The sequence below is a fragment of the Drosophila sulfurigaster genome, chromosome 2R (assembly GCF_023558435.1).
Source record: "Drosophila sulfurigaster albostrigata strain 15112-1811.04 chromosome 2R, ASM2355843v2, whole genome shotgun sequence".
NCBI classification, from domain to species: domain Eukaryota; kingdom Metazoa; phylum Arthropoda; class Insecta; order Diptera; family Drosophilidae; genus Drosophila; species Drosophila sulfurigaster.
In genome coordinates this window covers 13,843,718-13,870,199 of record NC_084882.1, presented here as the reverse complement: position 1 = coordinate 13,870,199, position 26,482 = coordinate 13,843,718, and the positions used below count along the sequence as shown (strand labels likewise).

General features: G+C 40.6%; 2 protein-coding genes and 1 long non-coding RNA gene across 3 annotated transcripts in view; 2 read left to right on the top strand and 1 right to left on the bottom strand.

Moving 5' to 3' along the window:
* Positions 1–26,339, top strand: part of LOC133836259 (octopamine receptor beta-2R) — a 49,116-nt gene extending 22,777 nt beyond the window's left edge. The window contains exons 2-7 of the mRNA XM_062266641.1: positions 16,369–17,978; positions 21,316–21,414; positions 23,696–23,794; positions 23,927–24,285; positions 24,428–24,605; positions 24,822–26,339. Coding sequence (XP_062122625.1) covers positions 17,365–17,978; positions 21,316–21,414; positions 23,696–23,794; positions 23,927–24,285; positions 24,428–24,605; positions 24,822–25,143 — 1,671 coding nt within the window. The 5' untranslated portion in view covers positions 16,369–17,364 and the 3' untranslated portion in view covers positions 25,144–26,339. The remainder of the gene's footprint in view (positions 1–16,368; positions 17,979–21,315; positions 21,415–23,695; positions 23,795–23,926; positions 24,286–24,427; positions 24,606–24,821) is intronic.
* The window catches only part of LOC133837025 (uncharacterized), a 107,464-nt gene that overhangs the window by 39,009 nt on the left and 41,973 nt on the right, over positions 1–26,482 (bottom strand). The gene's annotated exons all lie outside the window — the stretch shown is intronic.
* Positions 1–26,482, top strand: part of LOC133837010 (octopamine receptor beta-3R) — a 149,039-nt gene that overhangs the window by 80,860 nt on the left and 41,697 nt on the right. The window lies entirely within an intron of this gene.

The window sequence follows — 26,482 nt, the reverse complement described above, 5'->3', positions numbered from 1 at the left end:
GCCCGTAACCCAAACCCAAACCCAAGCAGACAAGCCGCAACACTGGCACATCTCGTACCTGACATTTATGAGGTTTATCGATTATGAGTACTACGAGTAAGCTGCTGAATGTGCACTAAGTGTGCAATTAACGTGCCAGTTTGCCACAAACTTGAGCTTAAATTTCAATAGTTCCTCTGTGAGTGGTCAAAGCCAGATCTAGCAATTTAAATCTTTAATTGAAATCAGTTGCATTGAAATATCACACATCTTTCTATTTCCTTTGAGGATTTAAAACGGTGCTGTAGCTGTCTAGAAATCCCTTTAGTGGCCTAGAGCACTGGCAGATAATTTAGCCATACCATCGTTGTGCTCGGCGTAGATAAACTGTGCCAACAACAGACCGACAGACAGACGAATAGACAGACAGACGACACAAAAAAAAAATGCCGGAATTCTTTGCTTATTCTTGTCAAAGTCGACGACTATGCGACAGCCGTGTGTCATCGTTGTTTGCCGCAAGTGGAGCAACTTGCTTCAAGGCACTGTGGTTCAAATGACGCTTTAGAGCAAGAAAATATAAAAACTGCAGCATCCTATTTTTAAAATTTAACAGAATAAAGCTATTTAAAAGTGAAGAGAATGAAATTAGATCATTTTTAAGTTTTTAAAGACTGAAAAAAGAATAGCAAAAAAAAAAAAAATAAAATCAATCATTGTAGACTCTTATATTATATAATCTAGTGATCAGATTAATCGCATATTTCGAATATTGCTTGAGAAAAGAAAATATAAAAAAACTGCAGCCTCTTATCCTGAAATTTGTACAGCATATATTTATTGCAGTAAAGAAATTGAAAGTAGAAAAATTGAAGGATTGAGAAAAAATTAAAAAAAAAAAATTGTAAAAATAAAGAAAGCAATGCAGACATAATAAGCGCACATTTCAAAGGCTGTTGGAGTACCAAAAATAACCAATTTTTCATTGCATATATATTTATATAAATATTTATTTTCTATATATTATTTATATTTATATTTGCAAAGAACTTTCAAATTAAAATTATGTTAATTAAAATCTACCCTTGAACTATTGTGCTAGCATTTGTGATACTGATTATTAAAGCTTGCTCATACACCAACTTGAATAGTTTAAATAATTAAGAAAATTCTTAAAATAATGAGAATGAACTCCATAGTGCCATGGTTAAATTGAAGTCACAGCCACAACCACAAGTACGTCGTCGAGTCGAATCACAGCATAAACATTTACGATATGGTTGCCATTCATTATGACTCGCTCTTAAAGCAAGAGCAAAATCATGTTTTCAAGCACGAAAGACACAGCTTAATAAGCTCATGAACTGAGTGTCCCAGGCAATTGTCGTTGTCCTTCTAAATAAGTGTCACATTCAGCTCGCGGTTGACTGTCTGAGATAATAGGCTAAACACAGAGCGTGGCAAACGTGGGATAAGCGAACTAGGGCTCAGGGTTCAGGGTTCTGCACGCTCCATTTGAAGGAGGATTACTCACGAATCCAATCGTATGCGAAGTATCAGAGATTATGTGCATCAGGTTTGTTTCCAGTTTCGGGTGCTCAATTCGGCTTTATGCCAATTTTGCATCCCTTGCAGGGTCAGCAAAAAAAGTAGCAAATAGCATTCAGTCCCTCTCCTGGCGGCTCTTGATTTGATGCTGCAGCATCAGCTTTGGCACATACGTTGTCCATTTGGCAAACGTGCCTTCGAGCTGATCAAGTTATATGCATTGCTGCCATAAAAAAACGAGAGAGAAAACGGCAAGAGTGCCAACTCAAAGTGGGCACCACAAACAAGCAGCAACAGCAGAACCAGCAGCAGCAACAAGAGCAATAGCCATCAGCAGTTGCGATGGCGGCCAAATTGAATAAACACATAACGAGCCCGTTGCAGAGAACAAGGAACGAAGCGGTAATAAAACTTTTAGCCAACCGAAAAGCGAAACGAAGCAACAAACCCAGAAAACCAGTCAAGCAACTGATCAAAGTTCGTTATTCGCATGCCATGTGGGGGGCAATAAAATGCTTTGGGTCACAATAAGGAGCAAGGTGTATGGCGCTCATAAGTATGCTACAGTTTTTGCTATTCGTATTGTATCTGTTTCTGCTTGGTGCTTGGTGTTTTGGTGCTTTGCGCTGCGTTTTTCTTATTTTTTTTCTTGTTTTTTGCTCTCTGTGCGTATTGCCTTTTTGAAATTGTTTCACCAAATGAATTTAAATGTGCTGACGGCAGCAGGCAAGCGGCAACCCACAGAGAAAGCGAAAAAAGGCGCTTTGGTGGGCAGCGAGAAGCGTTTATACGCTTTCCAATATGGCTGCTGCTTTTATTGTTAAGCGGCAATCGCACACATATACATACACCCTAGCACTCATATGTGGTGGGGCTGCTTCCATGCTGATTGCTCCCCTAAGTCACATACATTTTATTTTTTTTGTATTTCTCTAAATTGCATTTCGTGCGGCTTCGCCCCAGCAAGCTGAGCTGAGCTAAGCAGTGGCTGGGTAAAAGAGTGATGTAGAGGAGGGAAAACCGTTTCTCCTTACGTGTGTGTGTTTTTTTTTGTGTTAGCTTTTCTGTTCTTTCCTTTTGATTTGCTGCTGTTGGTTTTATGACCTATTCTGATTATGTGACGGCATTTTATGGTTTTTCAATGGGCTTATTATCAAGCATTTGGCTCGGTTTACTGTCGTCGACTGTCGCTGTGTTATTGCCAATTGATTAAGCTCACGAAATAATGAATTCTGCTCTAATTGGAGCGAACTGACGTTGCTCTTTTTATTTTGGTATTCTTTGGTTTTCAGCTGCTGCTCTTTTTGTCATTCACCAATCATCAATCAGTGCTATTTGGTAACCATGGCTACCAAATTGTCATGCTAAAAGGTCTCTATAAAGCACACATAGATAGATATATACTCGTGCATACATATATGTGGATTTAGTGCTGCAGTTGTTGTGCTGTCTGACTTCCGTTTTGGCAAACATCCAAAACGCCTGTAACCACATAAGCCGCCACTTTCACCAGCATCACCAACAGCACCAGCAGCAACAGCAGCAAGCAGTAAATGAAATGAGCGAGTCATCAGACCAAAAGGTTGAGCTATAGTCCAAGGGGAATGAGAGGCTAGAGGGAGGAGAGTGTGTAGTTGGGCTCTTTGCTAGTTGGTTGCATTTGCATTTCCATTTTCATTTGCTTTAATTTGTTGAATATGTTTTGTAGCGCAATGTTGTTTAACTTTTCATTTCATTACTGCGTCCCAAAAAAGCTGACATGGGTTTTGCGCAGATGTACGCCTCTGGCCTCAAAATGCGACAAACAGAAGAGTAAAGACAGTGAGGAAAGAGAGAGGGAGAGAGACACACAGAGAGTGAGGGAGACAGGAACATCATACACTTGAAATCACTTTTGGCCATGTTTTGTACATGATTCCTGATTGTTGTTTTTGCCAGTTCTCTTCTGTGTGCGCTCAGGGACATGTTACCCATCGACTATGAGACTAAAGCTCAGCTGAGTCTGAGTTTGAGTGAGCTCGTTGTTTGCTGTGTGAGAGTGGAAATAGTTACGGATAGATAAAGTCATCCCCATCAAGCTATATACGCATACAATGCGATGCAATTGAATGGAAACTGCAGATAATTAATACCAAACAGCATTGCAAAACCATTTGGTTGAAACTGAAAAACCAATTGAAAATAATATCTTATGCACTTCGAGTATAAAAATGTATAACTGTATTTTGTGCCAACTCTGTCGAGTTGCTTTTATCTTCCGTTTAGCAGCATTCCAGCATTGTTACCCCCTTTTTTAATAGGACACTCATTATTTCGCATTGAGTCCTCTGTCGTTTACCGAATTCCTATTTTCACTATTTATGTGACTTTGCTCGTTTCAAACACTCACACACATATATACACAGAGACTGTGTGCAACTGGTATCCTTGTTGCTTTGCCTTGATTCTGGCGAAGCATTTTCTCGCTTCACTTCGCATTGCATTTTGTTGAAATACTTTTAAAATGATTTGTCTGCCAACATCGTTTACGACTTTGTTGTCTCTCGATGTGTGTGTGTGTGTATGTGTCTGGCTGTCTATGTGTTGGACTGTTAATGCCAGTCTGTTGTTTTACTGTAATTGGAATGTCCCTTTGTGTCATCGTCATTCATGTCCTTCATTCATTTGCCCCCACTCTTTCTTCCTCTGTTGCATTTGCAACGTGCATGCTTGTGTTGAACGTGTTTGACCCAAAAACTTCTTAAACTAATTTTGCGGCATGTCTGTTAAATAATTGTTTAAGCCTTTAATTTAATGGTCATTCATAGAACTAAGTACATGCTGCAACTAGCCATGCAACGTCCTACACAGCTCAACTTTTAAATTGAATTTCAGTCAAGTCTCATTAGTCCACATCGAAATTATGCATGCATATGGAAGGCGGCTGCCTGTGATTCTGGATGCATGCTCTATTTTAATCGGCTTTAGTTAAAATATACACAACCACTCTTGAGGTTGTGTGTGGTGCGTGTAGCGTTGTGCGTTGGCAAAACAACCGTAATGTGATGGTATTTTATGAACTCAACTAAAGCCTAGCAGAAAAGCTTTTCCCAATTTTCACTTAACTGCTGCTGCAACAGCTGTAGCCCAAAGTGTTTTTCTATCCAATCCGCTTTTGACGAAACTATAACTACCGAAAATCTCATGAAATTCGTAAGCAACTTTAACCAATACACAAGTAGCGATCAAATGTATATAGAGGAAGCGGACTCGGTGGGGATTTCACAGTTTCGACAGTTTTAAGCTGCTTAAAATTCAAAGTTTTCTGTGATTACAATCACTCAAGTGCACTGAGGACAGGCTCGGTCCATTAACAATGGATTTTCCCAACTAAGCACAACTACATGGAATGTTGTACCACTTTACCATCCACCACATTCACCACCTCAAATCTGCTCTTTGCCTCGCATGCTCAAGCATTATTAGTATTGATGGACAAATTTACTGACAACCAACCGATTACAATGGGGTTTCTCTATGCAAATTTTCACTTTGTGGTCATGAATTACATGCAAACATTATTTAGGATAACTTCTGCTTTTGAATGAATATTTACATTTAAAATCATGAATATAATATTGTTGATGCGAGCGCATTGCTAAGTGAGGGCACACCTCCGCTCCGCCGACCGAAAAGCACTCAAAGATTTTTCGCTCACTAGCAATGCGATTAGTGCGTAAGAATGCACTCAAGCTCCAGTGCTCTCAGCTTCTCTCTCCCACAACTCACCACCGCTGAGCCGCGCTCAGCATAGATCAACGAAATGCCGTCGGCATTTCTCAAAAGTTAGTTACAAATCACGTCTCTTGTAAATCGGTACAATTACCCCCCAATTTCTGTGCGAATAATAACCCGCCAAGTCTAAATAAACTAATTATATATAGTGAAAAAACCGCGAGTGTTTTTATTTTCGGGAAGCAAAACATTCTGGACACTTTTCAGCGCCGCCACGAACATTTGGTCCTTCGAGCCGGATACCATTATCATCGGCATTCCAGCATACTACGCTGATAAGTATCACAAGTTTTTTCCATTTGTCCTATCACTTCTCCCACGGTCGTCCGCCCCTCAATTTCCGACATATTGTGCAAAAGATTCCAACATCTTTTGCCAAGTTGCTTTCCTTTTTGCTTCGGACGACCTTTTCTGCGTTTATCCTATATACATTCATTTATAATAAAATATTATTATATTTTTTGTTCCGCCAATCGCGTACGTATGTATGCATGTGTGTTTATTTTTTGTAAGTGCAAGTGCATGCATATTAGTGAAAAGTGTAAATTATTAAGAGAGCTACTAAAGTGCAAATATTATATATTGTATATTCCATACATATATAAACATACATAATAACTAAGATCCAAGCTGTGTGTACAAGCATTTCGTATTGCTTTTATTTCTTGTCCGTTTTATGTTTTGTATGTCGCGATAATCGCCGACATACACACATACTTTGTGCACTCTCTCTTATCCGCAAGCGCTCCGGCTTGCAGCCGCGCTGCTGCTCTCTCTTCACACACGCACATACCTTTGCTCTTGTTCGCAAGCGCACCGGCTTGCAGCAGCACTTGCTCTCTCTCCGAATACAAACATACGTGCACTTCGTCTGCTCAAACGTTTGACAGCGCAGTGCAGACATACATACATACATACGTACATACTGCAAGTACTTCTGCGAGTGAAGTAATAGATTGGCAGGGCAGCGGTAGTCGCACTCGACATACCCTACCCTTTCCTTGATTTTTTTTCCAAGTGATATATTTAGTGTGTGTATTTGAGAGCAACTCCCAGCTCAAGTGTCGGTGTATAGGCTACCTCCAGCCAGTGTCCCACACACATAGACATACCCACACACATATACACACCTACGTATAAATACACTTCTCCTTCCAACACATATCCATATACAAATATATAAATAATCTTTTGTTTTTTCGTGACAATTTATTTATTATTTGTTCCATCCAGCGCATCTTTAACCGCATTTGTGTTTTTTCCAGCATATTGTGTGTTTGTGGTATTTTTCCGTGCTCTTTTTTGTTCTTGTTTTCGACAATCATTTGCTTGATTGTCGCGGGAAACTTCCCCCGCCCCTTTGCGTTCGTTGCCTGTGTCCGCAGTCCGTACCCATTTGGGTGTAAAATACCTCAGCGCAGTCTGTGGTATTTTTTCTAGTATTTTTGGTATATTTTAGTGCACTTCGTTGACTTTATCAAAATTGCGCAAAATACGAGTGCATTAAAAATGAATTTCTAATTTGGCAAGTAATTAAAAAAGTGTCAAATATTTGTTATCTGTGATCGATTGCCAGCACATCGATGCCTGACAGCTGTGTGTGCATGTGAATGCGATTGGTGAATATGTAATTCGAGTGTACATCAAATACTCGTGAATAAAATGGATACCTGCTGCCAGCTCATAAAATAGGGAGAAAGCGAGCACCAGGCACGAGCCATTGTATTTATGTCCCTTTGGTTGAATATAAAACCCGAAACTCGTTTCAAAAGCTGCATCAGCTTTCCCAATTCATTTGTGTTTGTCCAGAGGGCTGCGGGTTGTGGATGCTGCGAGAGCTTAGCTATTTGCATGCCACTTTTTATGCGAAAAAATTGGACAACGAAATAAAAAACATACATACGCACAACACCCACATACATATGCATGTATGTACAAGCATATATACAAATATTTATATATACAAGGCAAGGGAGAGAGTGTGCTAAAATACGACCCAATGAGCGCAATGAAAATGCCAGCGCACACAAATTTTAATAATCAAACACTGAGCGAGGCGGCAGCCACGCGTGGAATGTGAAAAGCCGGCGTGGAAATTTGTGTGTGGCCTTCGTTGTGCGTTGTGTCGCTGTTTGTAGCCGCTCTGCCTTTGCTTTTCGCTTCTGCTGCTGCTTCACAGCTTTAGCGAAATACGCGCCATAAATTATAAAGTCTAAAAGAAAAAAGAAAAAAAAAACTGGCGAAATTCATTGCTTCTAATATACATAGTAAGATCTTACATACATATCTGAGATGACGAATTTATTTTATATCTGTTTTTATTTTATTGCGCTACGCAAGCCGATTATGAGTGTCTCGAGATTTTCTCAACTTGAGTTTAGTTGTAGGCTCTCTCTCTCTCTCTCTCTCTTGCTCTCTCTCTCTCTCTTGCTCTCTCTGTTTATAACGATAACTGTCCTTGTTATTATTATTATGATTGTTGTTGTTGTGTTGTTGCCTTTGGCGCTACTCGTACTTAAAGCCGCATTGGCATCGCCTCAAATGCCTTGCATACTTTTGGGCTGGCCCCAACATTCAACGGTGCCGCAGAGAGACGCCTACAGGCCTGAGGCTTCTGCTGCAAAAATTCCAAACGTTGATGAACTTTTTGTGGAGCATTATTCGGTAACCTTCTTTTGGGTATTGCTCATAATTTGATGGCATCACATCGACATTCGCATCCTGATGTCAAGGCACAAGAATTTCAAGCAGCTCAACGATGTTTCATATTTGCGTTTTAATTTCACTTACAAGCCCCAAAAGTCGGCCCAACGACAGTCGACAGCCAACAGTCGACAGTTGAGATCCAACGTTCCCATCGTTCCGCTCTTTCTCTCTCTCGATTCTCCTCGACATTCAACCTGCTGTTGCCTGTGCACAAATTTACAGAGCAAAGAATGTGAAGAGTGCGGGAGGGGAAAGGGGAAAGTAGAAAGGCACTATGGCTGCCTACCGGCTGTCAAGTTGCACTTGTCACATGCATTTTCACTTTTCGACTCTTTGCGAATACCTTTCTCAAGTGCCCGAACTTTGCCATTTGCACGGCTTGTGCCTTGCTTTGTGCTATCAAAAATTCCAACACTGACGACCAAAAATCGAATTGAAATTGTTTCAATTTTCGTAGTAGTATAGTATAGTGCACACAATTCAAACACAGGCCATGCGAAATTTATAAAGCTCAGACATTTTGTGAGTGCCAGGTGAGTTTTACTAGGCGTTGCTGCTAGTCAGTGCTTGCCGGAAACGGATGTTCAGCACACACAGACACACACACACACACACACACACAAACGAACAGACCGAGAGAAGAGCAGGAAGAATGGCGACATGAATATGCATGAGCCGTAGCAGCAAATCCCTTCAAGAAATGCCAGCACATTCATGAATGCAGCTACGTGAGTGGCGCCAAACCAACCAGGAAACTCCCTTTCTCACACTCTCTCTCTCTTTCCATCTCTCACTGCACTCCAGGTGCCATTAAGCAGAGCAACAGCAGGTGCAACTGGAACTGCAGCTGCATACGTAAAATATAAAATGCATTTCCGGGGTTTATTAATTTGTTTGTGCATAAATGTTTTTTGCGTTCGCAAAAGACAGCATCATCATCAATTTTGCTGATATCTACCAGCAAACAGAAGCCCCACCGGGTCTGTACCTTCATTCTCTTGGGCATCCTTACTGGGAACACCTGCCGCTGCTAATGGTTCTTCAGCTTCTCCTCTTTTGCCTTTGAGGCCCTAGATTAATGACTGTTGAAGTGAGTTTATGACTGGCAACGATTGGCCAGCACTTTGTCGGACAATTGCCATTTACTTGAACGCCTTGTAATCTTCAATGCCTTCAGCTGACGAGAACAAAGAGCCTTTGGGCCATCTTCAGACAGAGTTGAGTAACTGATACTCATCACAACTATAAATGCCAGCTATCAGTTGATATTCTTAACAAATAGTTGAACAGTTTTAAGACTCTATTTGAAGTTGCCTGTCAGATAGAATCTATTGTTTTTGTGTCGCAAAATACATTTAATAGCAGTCAGAATTTGTCATTGAAAGTGCTGACTCAGGGTGACATTACATACTTATAATTCAATTGGTGAAATAGCGAGATTAAGATTCACTTGAATGACTATTGGCAGGAAATCGCATAGACAGGCGCAGAAAATCAATTTCATGGTTTCTTTGAAACGAAACAAATGCATTAAAGGCGAGGACGAAGGCAAAGGCAACGGCAGTCGCAACACAAAGCCACTTAGCTGAGCTGTCAATGGGAGACAAGCGCTCATTAAGCTTTGACCCATGGTAAAGAAATGATAAGCGAGAAAGAGCCAAGTGCTGAAGCAAACACATTGATTCATCTGAAGGAGCAGGACTCCTACTCCTTTAATGCTATTTCCCAACCCTCTGGCTAAGTCAACCGTGTGTTCGTCAATCAGCATCGTGCGCTCGCTAAACTTCTGGCAGTTTGCTGTCAGAAACAGCAAATGTTGAAATGACAAACGGATGCGGGCCAAGTGGCAGAGCTCCTTCCTGGAAACAGATTTCGGCCTGCCTGCCAGCCAGCCAACCAGACAGACAGACAACTCATGAGAGCGAAGGCCAAATAAGACTAGAACTGACTAGGATTTTCCATCGTAGCTGTCTCCTCTGTTTGCGTTTTCATTTTACTTCAGTGATTGCCAGACACAGAGCTCCCCAAGCCAAAGAGTGAAACATTCTCCCTGAGGTCTTCTACCCCGCTAAAGCTCTAATCAATTAGCAGCTTCAGCTTCAGCTTCAGTGTGTGTGCACAACGCATGGGACGGGCAACTCTTTTGTCTGACTTCTTTCACTGAAGAGCTGAAGAGCGAACAAAGCCAACAAATGGCGACATTGTTGGACTTGCCAGTAACAGCGAAAGCGATGGCAACAACAGCAGGACCAACAAAGCAAGGGGGGAAAACACAAATACAATATTGTCGCTAAGCTTGTGCTCTTCGGGTTCCTCTAAATAATTTAATGCCAGTAAGATAATAATGCTTATTAAGCAATTTTCATTAATCGTTGCGCTGCTACTTGACGTTCATTACAATCTCAAGCAGTCGCACAGCAACGCCGCCAAGGCTAGACAACGCCAACGCCAACGCCAATGACAATGACAATGACAATAGCGATGGCGTTGGCAGCAGCCACATTAGGGGAAGCCAAGAAATATCCCCAGGCATAGGCTGAGCTTCTACACTCTTGTGAGACACTCGACAGTTTATTCATATAATACCTAAATCAGACTTCATAAATCTCAACCAAAAACCTGCGAGGCATTTCAAGATTCTTAAGATATTAATATTTTATTCCCGCCACACAAAAGATCAATAAAAGCTCGACTAGTTGGTACTTTTTTTGTGCTATTAATTTCATTACTGAATTTTTAGCTATAAATTAAAACTTTTTAATTGTTAAAGCAACACTATAACACAAAAAAATTGACTTGCAAAGCAAAAGTTTGTGTAACAGGGCGTATACTTAATTTCAGTATAATAACATTGAGTATACGCCCTGTTACACAACTTTTTTAATGTTTATTTTCCTGTTTGAGCGTTAATAATGTAATTTCAAAGAATTCCACAATCATGTTATAGTATACTGACATCAAGTATACGCCCAATATCACAACTTTTTCTATGCAAGTCAATTTTTTGTCGATTGAGCGCTAATAATGTTATTTGAAAGAATTCCACAATCATGTTTTGGGTAATAAAATAAATAAATTGTATATACAATTGCAAAAGTCATCGTCGAAACAATTTTGCTTAGTCATTTGATTCATTACATTATAATGTTGTAATGCATAATATAAAAAAAATTATTTTTATCAATATAAAACTCACTTGAGTTTAAATTTAGATTTGTAAGCATTTAATAGTTATCATACCCGTCTTTTGCTAAAGTTTAAGTGGCCTGGCTGTGAAATATCAAAGCAATCGATCTATACACCCTTCACTACACACAGACTCACGCACACACTCATAGAGTCCACTCTCCCTCCCTTTATTTTCTATGCTTATTTTGTGACGCTTCTCACTCTGCAGCTTAAGTGTGTGCCAATCTATCTCTCGCTCTGTCTCTTTCACTCGCTTTTTTTGTATGTGAGTGTGTTTATATTGGTTTGGGTGTTGACTTTGACATTTGTTTTGTGTGGCTTATCCTTCACACTGCACCCCATACATACATACGTACACACACACACACATACACAGATACACAATGGCATCAATCGCCCGCCGCGTATTTTTTATCATCTATTTAGCCAAGTTTTGGTTTTCATTGTGTGGATTTTGTATACATCGCAACAATAGCTTTTAAATAGACGTCCCCTTCCGAATCCCTCCTCTCTATATCTCTCTCTCTTTCACTCTCTCTTTCTGTCTTTACTCGATGTGTTGCGTCCCTCAATTGCTCTTCCTATTGCTGTGCGACTCCGATTTCATGTCTGCCTACTTTACGGCCAATAAAATCTCAACGCCTTAGGCGTTCGCTCCACTTTCTGTTCCATGGCCTCATCCTTCCCTTTTCTGCCCTCTGCCCATAGAGCAGCTGTCCCATGCCCTAATCGTTTACAGTTGGCAGCATGGCATGTTTATCTATGTAGTGGAAATTGAAAAGCTTACTGCCTTTTGTGTGAGTGTCTGTGTGTGTGTGTGTGCTGGGCTCTCAGTCGGGAAAACGAAAATTAAATACATCTCTATCTATACATATAGTATAAGTACATACATACATATATTATGTGTGTGTGTATAGGCAATGTACAATAAGAGACATGGAACATTTTGTAAGCGCCTTTAGTCAGTGTGATTTATTTTCACGCTGCGTGCGCAAATTGGACTGGGAATCCATTTAAAGTTCAAGTGTGTCACTGCATTCACAATGCTGCTGACGATGATGATGATGATGACGATGATTTTGTATTCCCAGCCCAACACTGCATTCACAATGGCCATGATGATGTTCCATACTCAACCCATCATTTGGCACATATGAAAATAAATTGACATTAATCGCACCACACAATATATGTAGGTATTAAAAAAAGAAAAACCCAGCGTCCAATTTTCTCTGACACATCAGTATTTGTTCAGCTTTGCGTTTTTAATTTTTCTTTGTGATACCCTGTAAAAAAATGAGGTGAAATGGTTACTTGGCACAAATATTTATTTTAGTAAAATAATTTCTAATATTCGATCAAATTGTTAGCATTGAATGCGTTTAATAAAAACAGAAAGAATCCATACTGGGTATCTTGCAGTTTAGTTCTCTACAAAGCACTGTTTTTTACATATTCATTATTTCATCTTTTGCTTTTCTCATAGCTTTTGACTGGTTATTATGCCAGTCAAGCACCTTGTCAACACAAATGAATTTGCAAAACTTTATAATTAAATATGATTTTATTTTATTTTCTTCTGCTTTTCTGCCACATGAATCAATATGGAATCTGCAAATAAATGTATGTTTGGCATGAATTGGCAGCTGCTTTTTTGGGGCCCGGCTAAGTGGCCAATGACGCAAGCAATTGTTTATCGAACAGAGATATGCGCAACGTGCTCGACTCTGATTAAGTCCAATATCCATTTCAGCATAAAATAAATGAATGCAGCAAGCAGACTCAATTGAAATTTGTGCTTTAAAAAACAACAATTTGCTTTCTCATCTAATTGGGAATCAAATGAAAATATTTAGCTAATTCATTTAACTTTTTGTGATGGAATTTCCAGAGAAAAACGAAGTAAACAAAGCTAATTTCAAGTGAACATTTTACATTGAAATACAAAGCCAATTTGGCTGAACAACAGAGAGCTCAGCTCAGCGCAGCTCAGGTGTAGCATAAAAGGCACTCGTCCTGGGGACTAGAGAGAGATGCTGATTATTTGTGTAAGTGAGTGTATGTGTGTGCGTGTGTGTGTGTTTGTGCTTGCGACTTGCAGCAAAATGAGGCATCGAGTTCCACTGTGAGATGTGGGTAAATTTAAAAGTTTTGTTTATTAAATAAAAATAAATGCAAGTTAATTAATTAAAAGTTTAAACAAGATAGAGCATGCACAAAGCTGATTGCCTAAGGATGCCAGCGATGGGGATGGGGGCGTGGCTGTGCAGGGACCCCATGTGGTTAAGAGCGTTGGAAATTATGTTAAGCTTAATTAGCAGCGTCTGCTGCTCTTGCTGCAGCATTGTGTGCTCTCGTGTCTCAGCCAAGCGCAGCTGTTGTTGGCCCACAGCTTCAAGCCCGACTACATAAGTTTTGTGGCCATTGTTGTTGTGTTTTTTTCTGTTAGCATGTTTGGCATGTGCGCGCCATAATTTGGCAACAGTTTCGAGCAAAACACGACCAGCTAAAACAACAACAACAACGAAAGCAAATGTCAGGCAGAGCAACAAACTAAATTGCGAGGACGCACAATGCCAAGTGCAAAGGCGTTTGCACAACGTCAACAGCCAAAACAGCTGAAAACGAAAAAGAAGACTACTTTGTACGAGTACAACTGTGTGTGAAATTAAAATCAAGAAAGAACCAAACAAAAAATAATAATAATAATTTTCATGACATTAACATTGGGAGATGTTTTCTGTTCTCTCATGTGTATTTTTAAGGCGTTGACTGAGCGATGCAAACAAAAGAACACACACGCAACTGCACAAATTGAGCATTCAAATGCCAAAGCAATTGGCAGCTAAATGAAGCGCACATTTTGGGCATGTTCCATGTTCGATGCTTCCGCTTCTGTCTGTCGCCAGTTGTCAGAATTGTTTTTTGGCCTTCATTCCCATGGATTTCCGTTAATAAACTGCATTACATCAATTGCATATGAGAGGCGTCTGTCTCGAAGGCGTTAAGTAATATACATGTTGAGAAAATGGATCTTTTTTTTAATCTATTTTGCGTTTAAATTAATGGAAATTAGTTTTGCCACAAAAATTAATCATACACCCACTTCTATGAGTAAAAGAAGAAAGCAAAAACAAAAACAAAAAAATATAGGCGTCGGTCGCTGGGTACAAAATTATAAATTTGAAAATTAATAAAAATATATTAGCAGCAGCGCAGCGACGCTTTGAGTGACGGCAACACCTCTGCCTCTGCCACTGTCGACTGCGCTGCGGCAGCGCGCTTTGATGAGCGGCGACAAACATGTATTGAGCATGAAAGATATTTATACATATATTTTTAAACAAATATATTATCGCATTTATTTAATTTTCTCATGGTCTGTTTTTCGACAATTTATGCGCATTCAATTTTATTATTTTTATGTATACTCTTGCTAGGTATAGTCAATTTTTTATATTTTTATATTTATTCGCTTTTCTATTTCCATTTCCTTGCAGTTGCTCAATTTGGACTAGCGCCAGGGCGTGGCAAATGGCAACCTAAAATTGAAGCACAAATTACAACCACGTGTCCGTATGGTTTGCCTCATTTACAGCCTGCAAAAAAATAAAAAATAAAAAAACGAAAAAAAAAACTTTCCTTGCTGACACTCGGCATAATTAACACGGATGAAATCGAAGCACGCAAAAACCGAAACGCAAAAGTCAGAAACAGAAAAAGATCTTAAAATGTGTCATCTGAGTAAATCCAAAAATGAAATACCCCTACGCAACTGGGTGTCGTCTAATTTAAAGCTCGTGGCCGCCAAAATGCGAGTGGCCAATTTGTTGTATACAATAACAACAACAACAATAATGACAACAACGACAATGTGAACTGTGACTAAAAAACAACAACATCAAAAAGGCGGTCACAACGAACGAACGCTGAAAGCGTGTGCGAACATGAAAATAAAACATCATCAGGAAATTAATTCACAAAAAAAGAAATATAAATATTAATGTTCATATACATAGAAGAGCAGAATATAGAATATATAGCATAAAGACACAGTGACAGCAGCGCAGCAGAGGAAAAAAATACACACTTACAGACATACAAAATAATAATAATGGCATTAGGACGTTTTTTCCGCAACTTAGTTGCGCGAGCGGTTAAAGCGAAGGGCAAACAAGAGAGAAGGGGAGAGGGAAAGAAAAACAGGAGAAATTGGGAGCACATACAAACTACTATATGTACATAAGCTAGAAGATTTTTGAAGCGAGCAATATCGAGAGAGAGCGAGTGACATTCTTTCGCACAGCTGTCGTCACATAAATCATTAGCAACTAAAACAGGGTGCGACCCTTGAACCCGAATAGAAAGTTAGAAAGTTACACTCGAGTGTGCTCGACAGTATGATACGCATATTTAATAAAAGCAAAATACTACATACCAAATGGATATAGCAAACAATCTAAAATATACCAAATGTGATATTTGGTATTTCGCTCTTGGTATTTCGCTATTGGTAAATAACCAAATAAATACACCGAGTTAATTTACCAAAATTACTAAATTATACCGAAGATAGCATTTGGTATGTCGATAGATAGACCAGATTGCCAGCCAAAATAACTAAGAATCGAGAGTAACAACCGTTTTTTGCTTTTTTACAATTATTTCATGAATAACATTTACAATTTTTATCCAATAGCAACTAAATTTTCGGAAATCATAAATACTGTAATTATTATCGTGACTCTAGCTTCAAAATTACACCTCAAATAAATCACCCTGTATTGAGGTAAACACGTGGAGAGAGTCGACAAATTAGTTCGAAGATTGATTATATTCTAAATAGATTGTAAAATTGTGCTTATTCAGTGCGGGTTACGTAGACACCCTATAAATCTAGTTGCTCGCTGCTTCACCAATAACCCACAAAACCAAAAAACCAAAATACGAAAAAAACTACTTAAAGCAGAAGGAACAGCTAAATTTCGACGTCAGCAAATAAACAAATATTGACTAAAATCAATACGAAATGAGAAGCAGCCGCAAGCAATGATACTTATGATATAATGGGAAAAACATATGAAAATCGAACGTACGATTTTCCATGCTTTTGCCCGCCCCTTTTGCCCTACATCGGTTTTTGTTTTATTTTTTTGTATTGCAATAATTTAGTTTTTATGGCTCAAACAACAGCAGCAAAAACATCGAAAATATTTTCAGTTAGTGGAATATAAATGTGAAAACCACTTGCACGAACTAATACTAAAAATAAATTAAAGACATGAAATGGTAAAAATAAAACTAAAAGCATACTGAAACGTTGTGGCAGCAGTAGCAACAAGAACAGCAGCAGCAGCAGCAGCTAAGCGACGCGGTCTTCGCTGTAGCCCCCAAAAAAAAATACAAATACAAAAAATGAACAAAATTAAAACGCAGCCGCTTGGAGCAAGAAAAAACCCAATCAGCGGGCAAACAGCAACAACAACAACAACAATAATAACAACAACTGGAACTACAACAATAACAACGCGAAATTTAGAAGAAGAAAAAACAGAAGCCGCATAGGAAAACGACAACAAGTCCAGCAGCGGCAGCGACGTCGCCTCCATAATAACATTATCATTAACAACAGCAGCAGCAGAAGCAGAATCAGCAGTCGAAGCAGCAGCTAAGCGAGTGGGCGTCAGTTTTTGGGGACTGGCAAGGACAGCGCGACGTTGACGTTGACGTCTCTGTCTCTGCCTCTGCCTCCGCCTCCGTTTTGCTTTCTTCGTCTCTGGCATCGCACGGCGCGCGGCAACATTGGCGAATCAATTTCCCGTTGCGGTGGCCGTTTCAGTTTTGGTTTCAACGTCGCAAGCGCCACGCGTGTCGCGAATCCCTAATGGCGCTCCTCCTTCACGTCTCCATCGTCTTCATCGCCGTTGTCGTCGGTAACTGTCGAGAAAATTAACGCAAGATCAAGCGAAACCAAGACCGAGAAACCCTTAAACGTGGCCGTGGCCGTGAGAGTTGCGCAAGTTAAGCAAACAGCCAGAAAACAAATAAACCAAAAAAAAAATATATATATATAGAAAAAAGCGCAAAATAGTAAAAGATAAAAGTGAGAGCAAGAAAAGTTAGTGTTCAAGTCCGTGCCACGAGTGAAAGTCTAGCCAAGTGGCAGCCATGCAGTGCTTGGAGCTCAGCCAGTTGCCCGCGTTGCCAACCGCAGCGGCAACGACAACAATGCGGCACAGAACAAGCGCCACAAGGATACGCAAAAGACTTGGCTGCCGTCGCTGTCGACCAGCCGAAGCAGACACACAAACAGAGGAGACACATGGCAGTGGAAGTGGAAGTGGAAGTGGAAAGCGTACAACGACTACAGCAAGCAATCCCAGTCTCAATCTGAGGCTGATCGGCACGGCGGCTGCACTTACGGCAGCTGCTTTGCTGCATACAACGAATGCGCTGTCCGCAACATCGTTCGGTGTTGCCGACCCCGTCGCACTGCCCCTGCAAGGCACTGCCACGCCCACGCCAACGACATTGCCCATGCCAGCGCCCGCCACATACGAACTAAACACATCATCACCGCTAAGCAGCACAGCGGTCAGCGTCGCAGCAAACAGCAGTCTAGCACAGCAGGATGCTGACTGTAAGTCGGCAGTTGACTTCGAGGATTGGTTCGATGGCGTCTTTTGGGTGCTCAAGGCATTCGTGATGCTGTTCATCATCATTGCGGCCATCTGTGGCAATCTGCTTGTTATTATTTCTGTGATGCGTGTTAGAAAATTAAGGTGCGTATACGTAATGTGTGTGTTTAACTCTAACTAGCATTCCAACTCCATTAATTGCCAGGGACAACGCCCTTCCATCCCCCTCCCATACCAAACGCTTACATTCTAATTATCTGTGAAAAGCAATTAGCGTTGCTGTCGCTCTGCGATTCCCTTTCTGTTCTTTTTGTATTCTTTTTTTTTTGTTATTTTGTTGTAATTGCATAAAATTCTTAAAGTCCTTGGGGCTGTCTTGATTGCCAATTTGCGCGCGCACAGAACTCCACCCACTTCCGGCCCCCACTCACTCACTCACTCACTCTCACACCTGTCGCGCTGCCTTAACACTTTCTAATTATTTCGCTTTCCTATACTCAATTTTTGTCAACTTTGCATAAAATTCATGCACGTTCGCCTCGGTGTATCCGGGATTCGTGTTCACGTATTTCGTGTCCCAGTTCGCATCCTGTTTTCGCGCTCGCTTTACTTTGAGTCCTTTGTATTTTATGTCTGCTTCTGCCGCTGCTGCTTTGTGCTTATTTATTTAGCTCATAATTGAGCGTCTACTTTTCGTCCTTCGTGCGATATTTGCATTATTGTTTCAATTTCGCTGGCGGATGACATTTTCTTTGGCGGAATTCATTAATTTGATGACAAATTAACTTTTATGCCTGTATTTTAAATGCGAAAATGCGAAAGGAATCCAATTTGCATGCTAAGAGATTGTTAATTGCCCTTGCTCTCTTCTGGCATAAGATTCCAACCACGATTATTTTACTGCATTTGAGTGCTATATTTGTTTTGTCATTCCACGAAATCAAGCAGCAATTAACACCGTTTTTATTGCTGATTTGATTAGAGAGCTGTCCATCAAACTGCATCATCGTTGCATTCGAATTGTTTGTCTTCTTTTTTTGGCTATGCTGAGTGATGCAATTGACGACCAGATCATCATCATCATCATCATCGCTGGCCCCCAATAGCAAACCAATAAACCTTCGTTTTATTCATTTGTAACTAAAATATAAATATAGCCACTCATCCATATACACCCACACACATGCGAATCGGAAGAGACACTTGTCAACATCTCAGAGAGACGACCTCGTTAGATGCGCTGTCAACTGCCGGCACGGAGCTGGCGTCCTTCGCTTGGCATTTATATAGCGATATGACGATAGACAGGGATAGCAAGAAACTGAGAGAACGAGAGCGAAAGCAAACGACAGACACGGGGCATTACCATAAAAAAAAAATAGAAGAAAAGTTTGTAGTGATAAATGATGGGACCGTCAGCTTGGCTCGGTTCGTTAATATTTTTAGTTATGCCTTAATAACTGGCAGGCAAATCAATTTAGCGCATCATAAAACTCCGACGGGTTCACATAATCAAAGTTAACTTCGTCGCATCATTTTAGAGGCATGCAATCAAAAGTTGTTGTAGAATGTTTCATAAGACGCTTAAGTAATGCAAATTTCTCCACAGTAATGAAAACTTTAAATGTTCTTGTAGCGCGAGTGAGCAAAAAAAGGCAATGGGAAAAAATGAGGCAAACAAACTTTTCTTAGATAGCAAAAGAAATAAAGAGAATTGCAAGGGGCAAGCAGCAGTAGAAGAAGGAAGAACCCAGGCATAATTAAGGTTGAACGTCTCTTAATTTCTCTTTTTTCTGCTTCTAATGAGCAACATTTTATTTTTTAAGTGACTTGCGTGTCGGCAGCTCCCAGCTCGCAGTTCGCAGCTCGCAGCTCGCAGCTCCTGTGCCTAACTAATAACGCTACTAATGCTCATTATCTCCAACGATAATGTTAACGTTCATGATGATGATGTTGATGTTGTAGCCAAGGCACGATGGCTACTACCTTCAGATATAAATCTAATTTGCTGGCCCCAAATTAATGCCAGCGAGGCGCAAAAGATTTCCAAGATTCCAAATCCAAACAGACTTATAAATTTCGTCAGCTGGCGTTGCTTGAAATATTTGTGCTTACATTAAAATGCCAGAGAAGCGAGCTGCTGCTGCTGCAAAATCTATCTATTGTTCCTTTGCGCTTTGCAAATTCATGCGGCATGCGACTAAAACAAAGCGATAAAAAATGGAATGTAGGAGAAGTGAAATAGAAACAATACTCGGAATAGCATGACAGTTAAGCTCAAACAGAAATTGAACAAAAACACAATACACTCAACCACACTCAACAAAAAAAGCGACACTAGAGAAACGGCAACAGAAACCGCGCGGCAACAACTTTGGCAATTAAGGCGGCTTATGGTTTTTATGACAGCATAAATTTAAAATTTTCTATATGTCGCATCGTAAAAAACGTTTTGAGCGTTTGAAATTATTTTCGTATTTTTCCTCTTTTTTGTTTTGCGTTGCTCTCTCTCTCTCTCTCTCTCTCTCTCTCTCTCGGGTTGAAGATGAACCTCGAGAGCCAGAGAGCGAGAAAGTGTGATATATGTTGCCATATACTATGCAATATGTAGCATCCATCCACATCCATTTGCCATTACATGGAGGAGGCTGCTGCTCATTAACGACGCCGCGTCGACGGCAGCGGCGCCGCCTTCACTTGAAGGATGCTCGGCAACTGTTTCCGCCTTCTGCTCAAAGTGTTTAAATGCGCTGCAATGAGTATTTTCTTTCACTCTCTCTCTATTTTGCAAAAAAAATTTAATGGCCAGCTGAGAGCGGGAGCAAGTTGGACTCCTTGAAAGCGAACTAAGTAATGGCATACCATTTACAAAATGGCGGCGATTTGTTGCAATTAACGACTAGAAACGTTGAAAGTTATTTAAGATTTAAGTCCGAGCCGTAACGAACTTGGATGTTCATTAGGATGCGCTTAACATACTGCTTTGAAAAATGTTAGAAAAACATCTGGAAAATACTGAGGAATATCAATTAAGTTCGAACTACAAGAATTCACAATTGCAGCAAATTGAGAATACACGTTTTGCTTTTGCTTTTTCTCTTCCTATTAATGTCCCCTGCTGACAGCACAATGCTAACTGAAATCATTTGTTGCCCCAGCTACTTCTTCTTCCATCCCCATTCCCTTTGGGAGCACGCATTACACATTGTATAACACAAACACTCGCACACACAAAGCAGGCACTCAACAAAACGAACACAAATACATGCTTACAGTTACAAACAAGCTCGAATGCGAATGCGATATCCTGATTAGTCATCTAAACGGGCGTCTCTCGTTACGTAGCCCTTTTTTTCCCATATTGTTTACTGTTGTTACTCTTGTCGTTTTCACTGTCATTGTCATTCTTGTTGTCGTTGTTATTATTGTTGGCATGATTCGTAATATCTCTCATTCTCTCTCTCTTTGATTCTCTTTGCAGAGTTATAACGAATTACTTTGTAGTTTCCTTAGCCATGGCTGATATAATGGTCGCTATTATGGCCATGACATTTAACTTTAGTGTGCAAGTAACTGGGTGGTAAGTACAACAACGAAACAAAACACAGATACATAGACACATACACTCACACACACACCACACACACACACAATAACAAAAGTAAGCACAGCTGCAGCTGCAGCAAAAATTACAACTGCAACTGAACGCAAGACCAAACAAAATGCCAGTCGACTGTAAAGGCGGCCAGAATAAGAGGACTGCAGAGGGGGCCAGCTAAGGGAGTGGACCGAGAGGGGGGAAGCAACGTCCGGGCAAACAACCAAAAAAATCCCTGAAAAATGAAAGCAACGTTTATTTATGCTGCTCTACGTGTGGGCAAAATGTATGCGTTTGTATGCGTGTGTGTGTATTTGTCTGTCTGACTGTGTGTGCAAGTGTGGGCGTGGCTGCATGTGTGTGTGTTTGTATGCGGCTTTATATGTGGCAAATGCAAATGCACAAAGTCATCTCTCGCCCTCCTAGCGAGCTCATGTGCGTGCGTTTGTGTTCAAGTATTAAAATGTGCAAACAAAAACTACAAAAGAAAACTTAAAACAAAATGCAAAAGAAATTGTTACACGCCGAATCTGATTTACACTTCCAGCAAAGGATATTTTAATTTGTTTATTGAAAGAAAAATAGTATGGAAAAAAGAGATAGCTCTAATGGTGATAAAAACACTAAAATAAATAATTTTATAACATGGATTAAACGGAAGTGAAAATCTGCTAAAAGGAAAAACAAACTCAGTTTGTGCAGTCAATATTTATGGAATATTATTTGCTCGTTTGTATTTTCAATAAACTTGGACAAAAAACTGTCTCGGTAACTATTGACTTTTGCTGTTCTTGCTTGGCAAATCCTGTTGCATTGTTGTAAGGATTCCGATTCGAAAGTGTGTGCATGCTTATAGAGAATGGGCACACACACACAGACAGAGACACACACACACACATTGACAAAGAGTCGCACAACGCCTTTGCCTTTGCCTACTTGGCAATGCTATTCTGGGGGACAAAAACCGTCAGAGTGTGACATGGTCACATCCTTCACACAGCTGCCTGTCTGACTGTGTCTGTGTGTGTGTGCGTGCGTGCTTGTGTGTATGTGTGTAATGTGATGTGTGTGCATGTGATGCCAAGTGCAGATAGCTGGCTCAGTTAATTATGCATGGGCGCTACTTTAAGGCCTGGCTTAAAGCTCGAATTCGGGTTTAAGTCTAGAACAAGTGTTTGCCATGTCATCAACAAGAGCAGCAGCAGAGGCAGCTGCGTTGAGAGCAGCGCATAATGTGCACACTTGCAGCCAGGCCGAAAACTTCAGTCAGCCACTTGGCCACGAGAGTTGCATATAAATTGGCATTGGTCGCAGTTGCCAGAACTCAGAGCCAAAGCGCTCGTTACTCTCGTCACCCCTTTGCCCACTTGGCATTCATTAGCAATTTTACCTTCACACACAGAGAGACGAAGAGAGTGTGAGAAAGGGAGAGTCGCTAGTTGCATAATTGACACTGGCCCACGGCGTCGACATGGCTATCGTCGTCGTCATTGCCATTGCCTGGCACCTTTTCCCTAATATAGAGAGTGAGGGAGGGCAGCTTAAGCGCCAATTCAGGCCAGAGCACACAACAAAATAACAAAAAGAGCGCAAGCATAAAAGCCCAAAAAAGAAACGACCGCCATTCCACCAAAATCCTGGTCGTTACTGCAGGCGTCCGCACACTGTTTCTGAATAGTCAAAAAGTTTTTGAAACTGATGCCAAACTGGGTGGCCGATAATAAATTTGCATGCCCTGCGGCAGAAAACGGGGCCCCGACTGGTCGAGCTTTGGTTGAGATGTTCAGGGAAGTGGTTAGGCAGGAGACGGGAGACAGGAGGCAAGCAGGTGGTAGGTGGTAAATGGTAAAGCGGCAGCAACCAGTAGAGACAACAACGCGAGTTTTAATGAGTTTTTCATGCAACCCGCTCGCATTGCCACCGCCTGTGGCAACAACGAGACTTGTGGACTCAACAGACAGACACGTGTCGCGTAGAATTCTCACAGTCTCTATTTCTCGCAGTGCATTAAAGGTTTTCATTTGCTGCTCATGCTGTGTGAAAGTAGCTTGCGTAAAATGCTTGAGTTCACGGGCAATGTCACCTGGGCAGAGCCAAACTAAAAACGAAGTAAGATGAAATCGATAAACACATAAATCAGGGACTCTGATAACTTGCCACAAAACAATTCGAAAGAGCTTAGCATACTTTTTAGGGCAGTCGATGGTTACTAACTTTATCGTACAATATTAAAGTAAATATTTATGCACTCTTCTGATTGCAGCTGGAACTTTAGCCCATTTCTGTGCGATCTGTGGAACAGTTTGGATGTGTACTTCTCAACAGCAAGCATTTTGCATTTATGCTGCATATCTGTGGATAGGTAAATACACACTCGAACATTTCGCATTTCTCATTTCTCTTTTACTGCCAAATGGCAAGGCACTTGAAAATCGCAATATAACTGTGGCCTCTGCTGCATTGTTTTTCCTTTTTTCTCCATTTTTCTTTACAGATACTATGCGATTGTTAAGCCGCTCAAGTATCCGATTTGCATGACAAAACGTGTGGTTGGCATTATGCTGTTAAACATATGGATACCGCCAGCGTTCCTATCATTTCTGCCCATTTTCATGGGCTGGTACACAACCGATGAACACAAGATCTATGTTCTAGCGAATAGCACTCAATGCACATTTGTGGTTAACAAGTACTATGCCATCATCTCGAGCTCGATATCGTTCTGGATACCGTGTACCATCATGATTTTCACCTATCTGGCAATTTTCCGTGAGGCCAATCGTCAGGAGAAGCAGCTGATGATGCGTCATGGTAATGCCATGTTAATGCATCGACCCTCAATGCAGCCATCAGGTGAGTGAAGCAGAGTGAATGAGTGAGAGCATAGCTCGAATTACCATGTTTGAAGAGAGAGATAGTGATGTCGATGTAGATGTCGATGTCAGTGCTGATGCTGATGCTAAAGCCTTCCGCATTTATCATGTCATTTTGGCAGGCGAGGCGCTGAGTGGCTCGGGCTCATCGAAAACGTTGACACTGCATGAGGTCGAGCAGGAGCACACCCCGACAAAGGACAAACATTTAATCAAAATGAAGCGGGAGCACAAGGCCGCACGCACCCTCGGCATCATCATGGGCACCTTTATACTCTGCTGGCTGCCATTCTTCTCATGGTAAGTGTTCCATCCCCCGCTGGCAGGGGATTTCAGTATAATTTATTTAATGTCGCGCATGCATAATTAAATATTACTCATACGCAACGATGCCGCACGACGCGTCGTTGGACCCGTGCGGTATATCAACAAAAGGGCTTTAAAATGTTGCCAAAAATGTATGCATATAGTACTTAATTTTGTTTTATTCTTTCTTTTTTTTATGTGCCTTCTCAGGTATACGCTCTCCATGACTTGCGGCCCGTGTCAGGTGCCCGACATTGTGGTATCTATACTCTTCTGGATTGGCTACTTCAACTCCACACTCAATCCACTTATTTACGCCTACTTCAATCGGGATTTCCGAGAGGCGTTCCGCAACACACTGCTTTGTCTGTTCTGCAATTGGTGGAAGGATCGCCACATGCCGCTCGACATCGATATACGTCGCTCGAGTCTGCGTTACGATCAACGGGCCAAGAGCGTGTACTCGGAGAGCTATCTGAACTCGACCACACCATCGCATCGCCGTCAGTCTCAGTTGCCTGAGAACTTATAATACAGGGATGAGGCGCTGCTGACGCCGATTGCCCAGCAGCAGCAGAGATTGGCAGCCGGCGGCTATGGTGCCCCAGGTGCTGGACTTGGCGCCAGCGGCGGCGGCGGGGGACTTGGCGTTGGAGCCAGAGGAGCAGGTGGCGCCGCAGCCAAGCCGAATGTGGGTAACCTATCAGCCGAGGATGTGCAGGAGATACAGATTGAAATACCCATGGAGTATATCAACAAATGGAACAAGAATAATAACGCAGCATCTGCCACAGCCTCCAGTCACGTATAAGAAACAGAACGAGTTGAGTCGAGCTGAGCTGAGCTGAGCTACAACTGAGCTGAACTGATGACAACGACAATTCAGAGAGTGGCGAAAGTTGCGTCAATCGAATAAATGCAATTACAATTTTCCATTAATGTTTCTGTTTCCGTTTTCTTTTTTTTGTTTTAAATTAATATGCTGCTTGCATTCACCATTGTACATACTATTTAAGTCAACGTTATGGAATCACTCGCCGAGGCGTGCTATTTATTTTGGCCATCAGTGTACATAGTGCACATTATATTCGTACTCGTTAAAACTTGTTGTCTGTTGTTGTATTTTATTATTTCGTAATTTATTATTTTCCTTTACACTTTACAGAGCTTTAATTTAATGCTTGTGACCTTAAAAGAGCACGGCTAAAAAAAAAACATAAGTGTAAAAAGAAAAAATACACTGCATCAATTCGTATTTATTATTTATTTTAGTTGTGTACTCGATGTAAATATACTTAATTTGTTTTTTTTTCCTTTTGTGTATAAATTGTACAATTAAATTATATTAAGCTCAGGTTGTAAAAACGAACATTTCTATGCCTAGCAAAACTCAAAGTCAAATCTTCAAATGAGAGTTTGCGACTTCATTCACAGGGCAATCAAAACATTGAGCTAAGCATAACATGAGACAACCAAACCTAAAAAAAAAACAGAATAAACCAAAACTAAATTTAAAACAAAACAAAAATTTAACTGTGCCAATTAAATAAAAACTAACCAGAAACTATAGAAAATGCGAGCGACTTGCATGAAAAACAAAAAATAAAAGAAGCTAAAAAAGAGTTTTGGCAATATTCGTAAAATAAACAAACAAATCATAGGAATACAAGCATAGATGGCACACGAAAACCAAAAAAAAAAAAAAAAAAGAAAAAAACAACAATTAAATTGATGAAAATAAGTTTAGAAATAAATGTAGTAGAAATTCGGCAAAATGATGCTATTTGAACGACAATCGCATGCAATAAGAATGCTCAACAAATATGAATATAAATCATAGAACATTTCATAGTTAAACCAAAAAATAACGA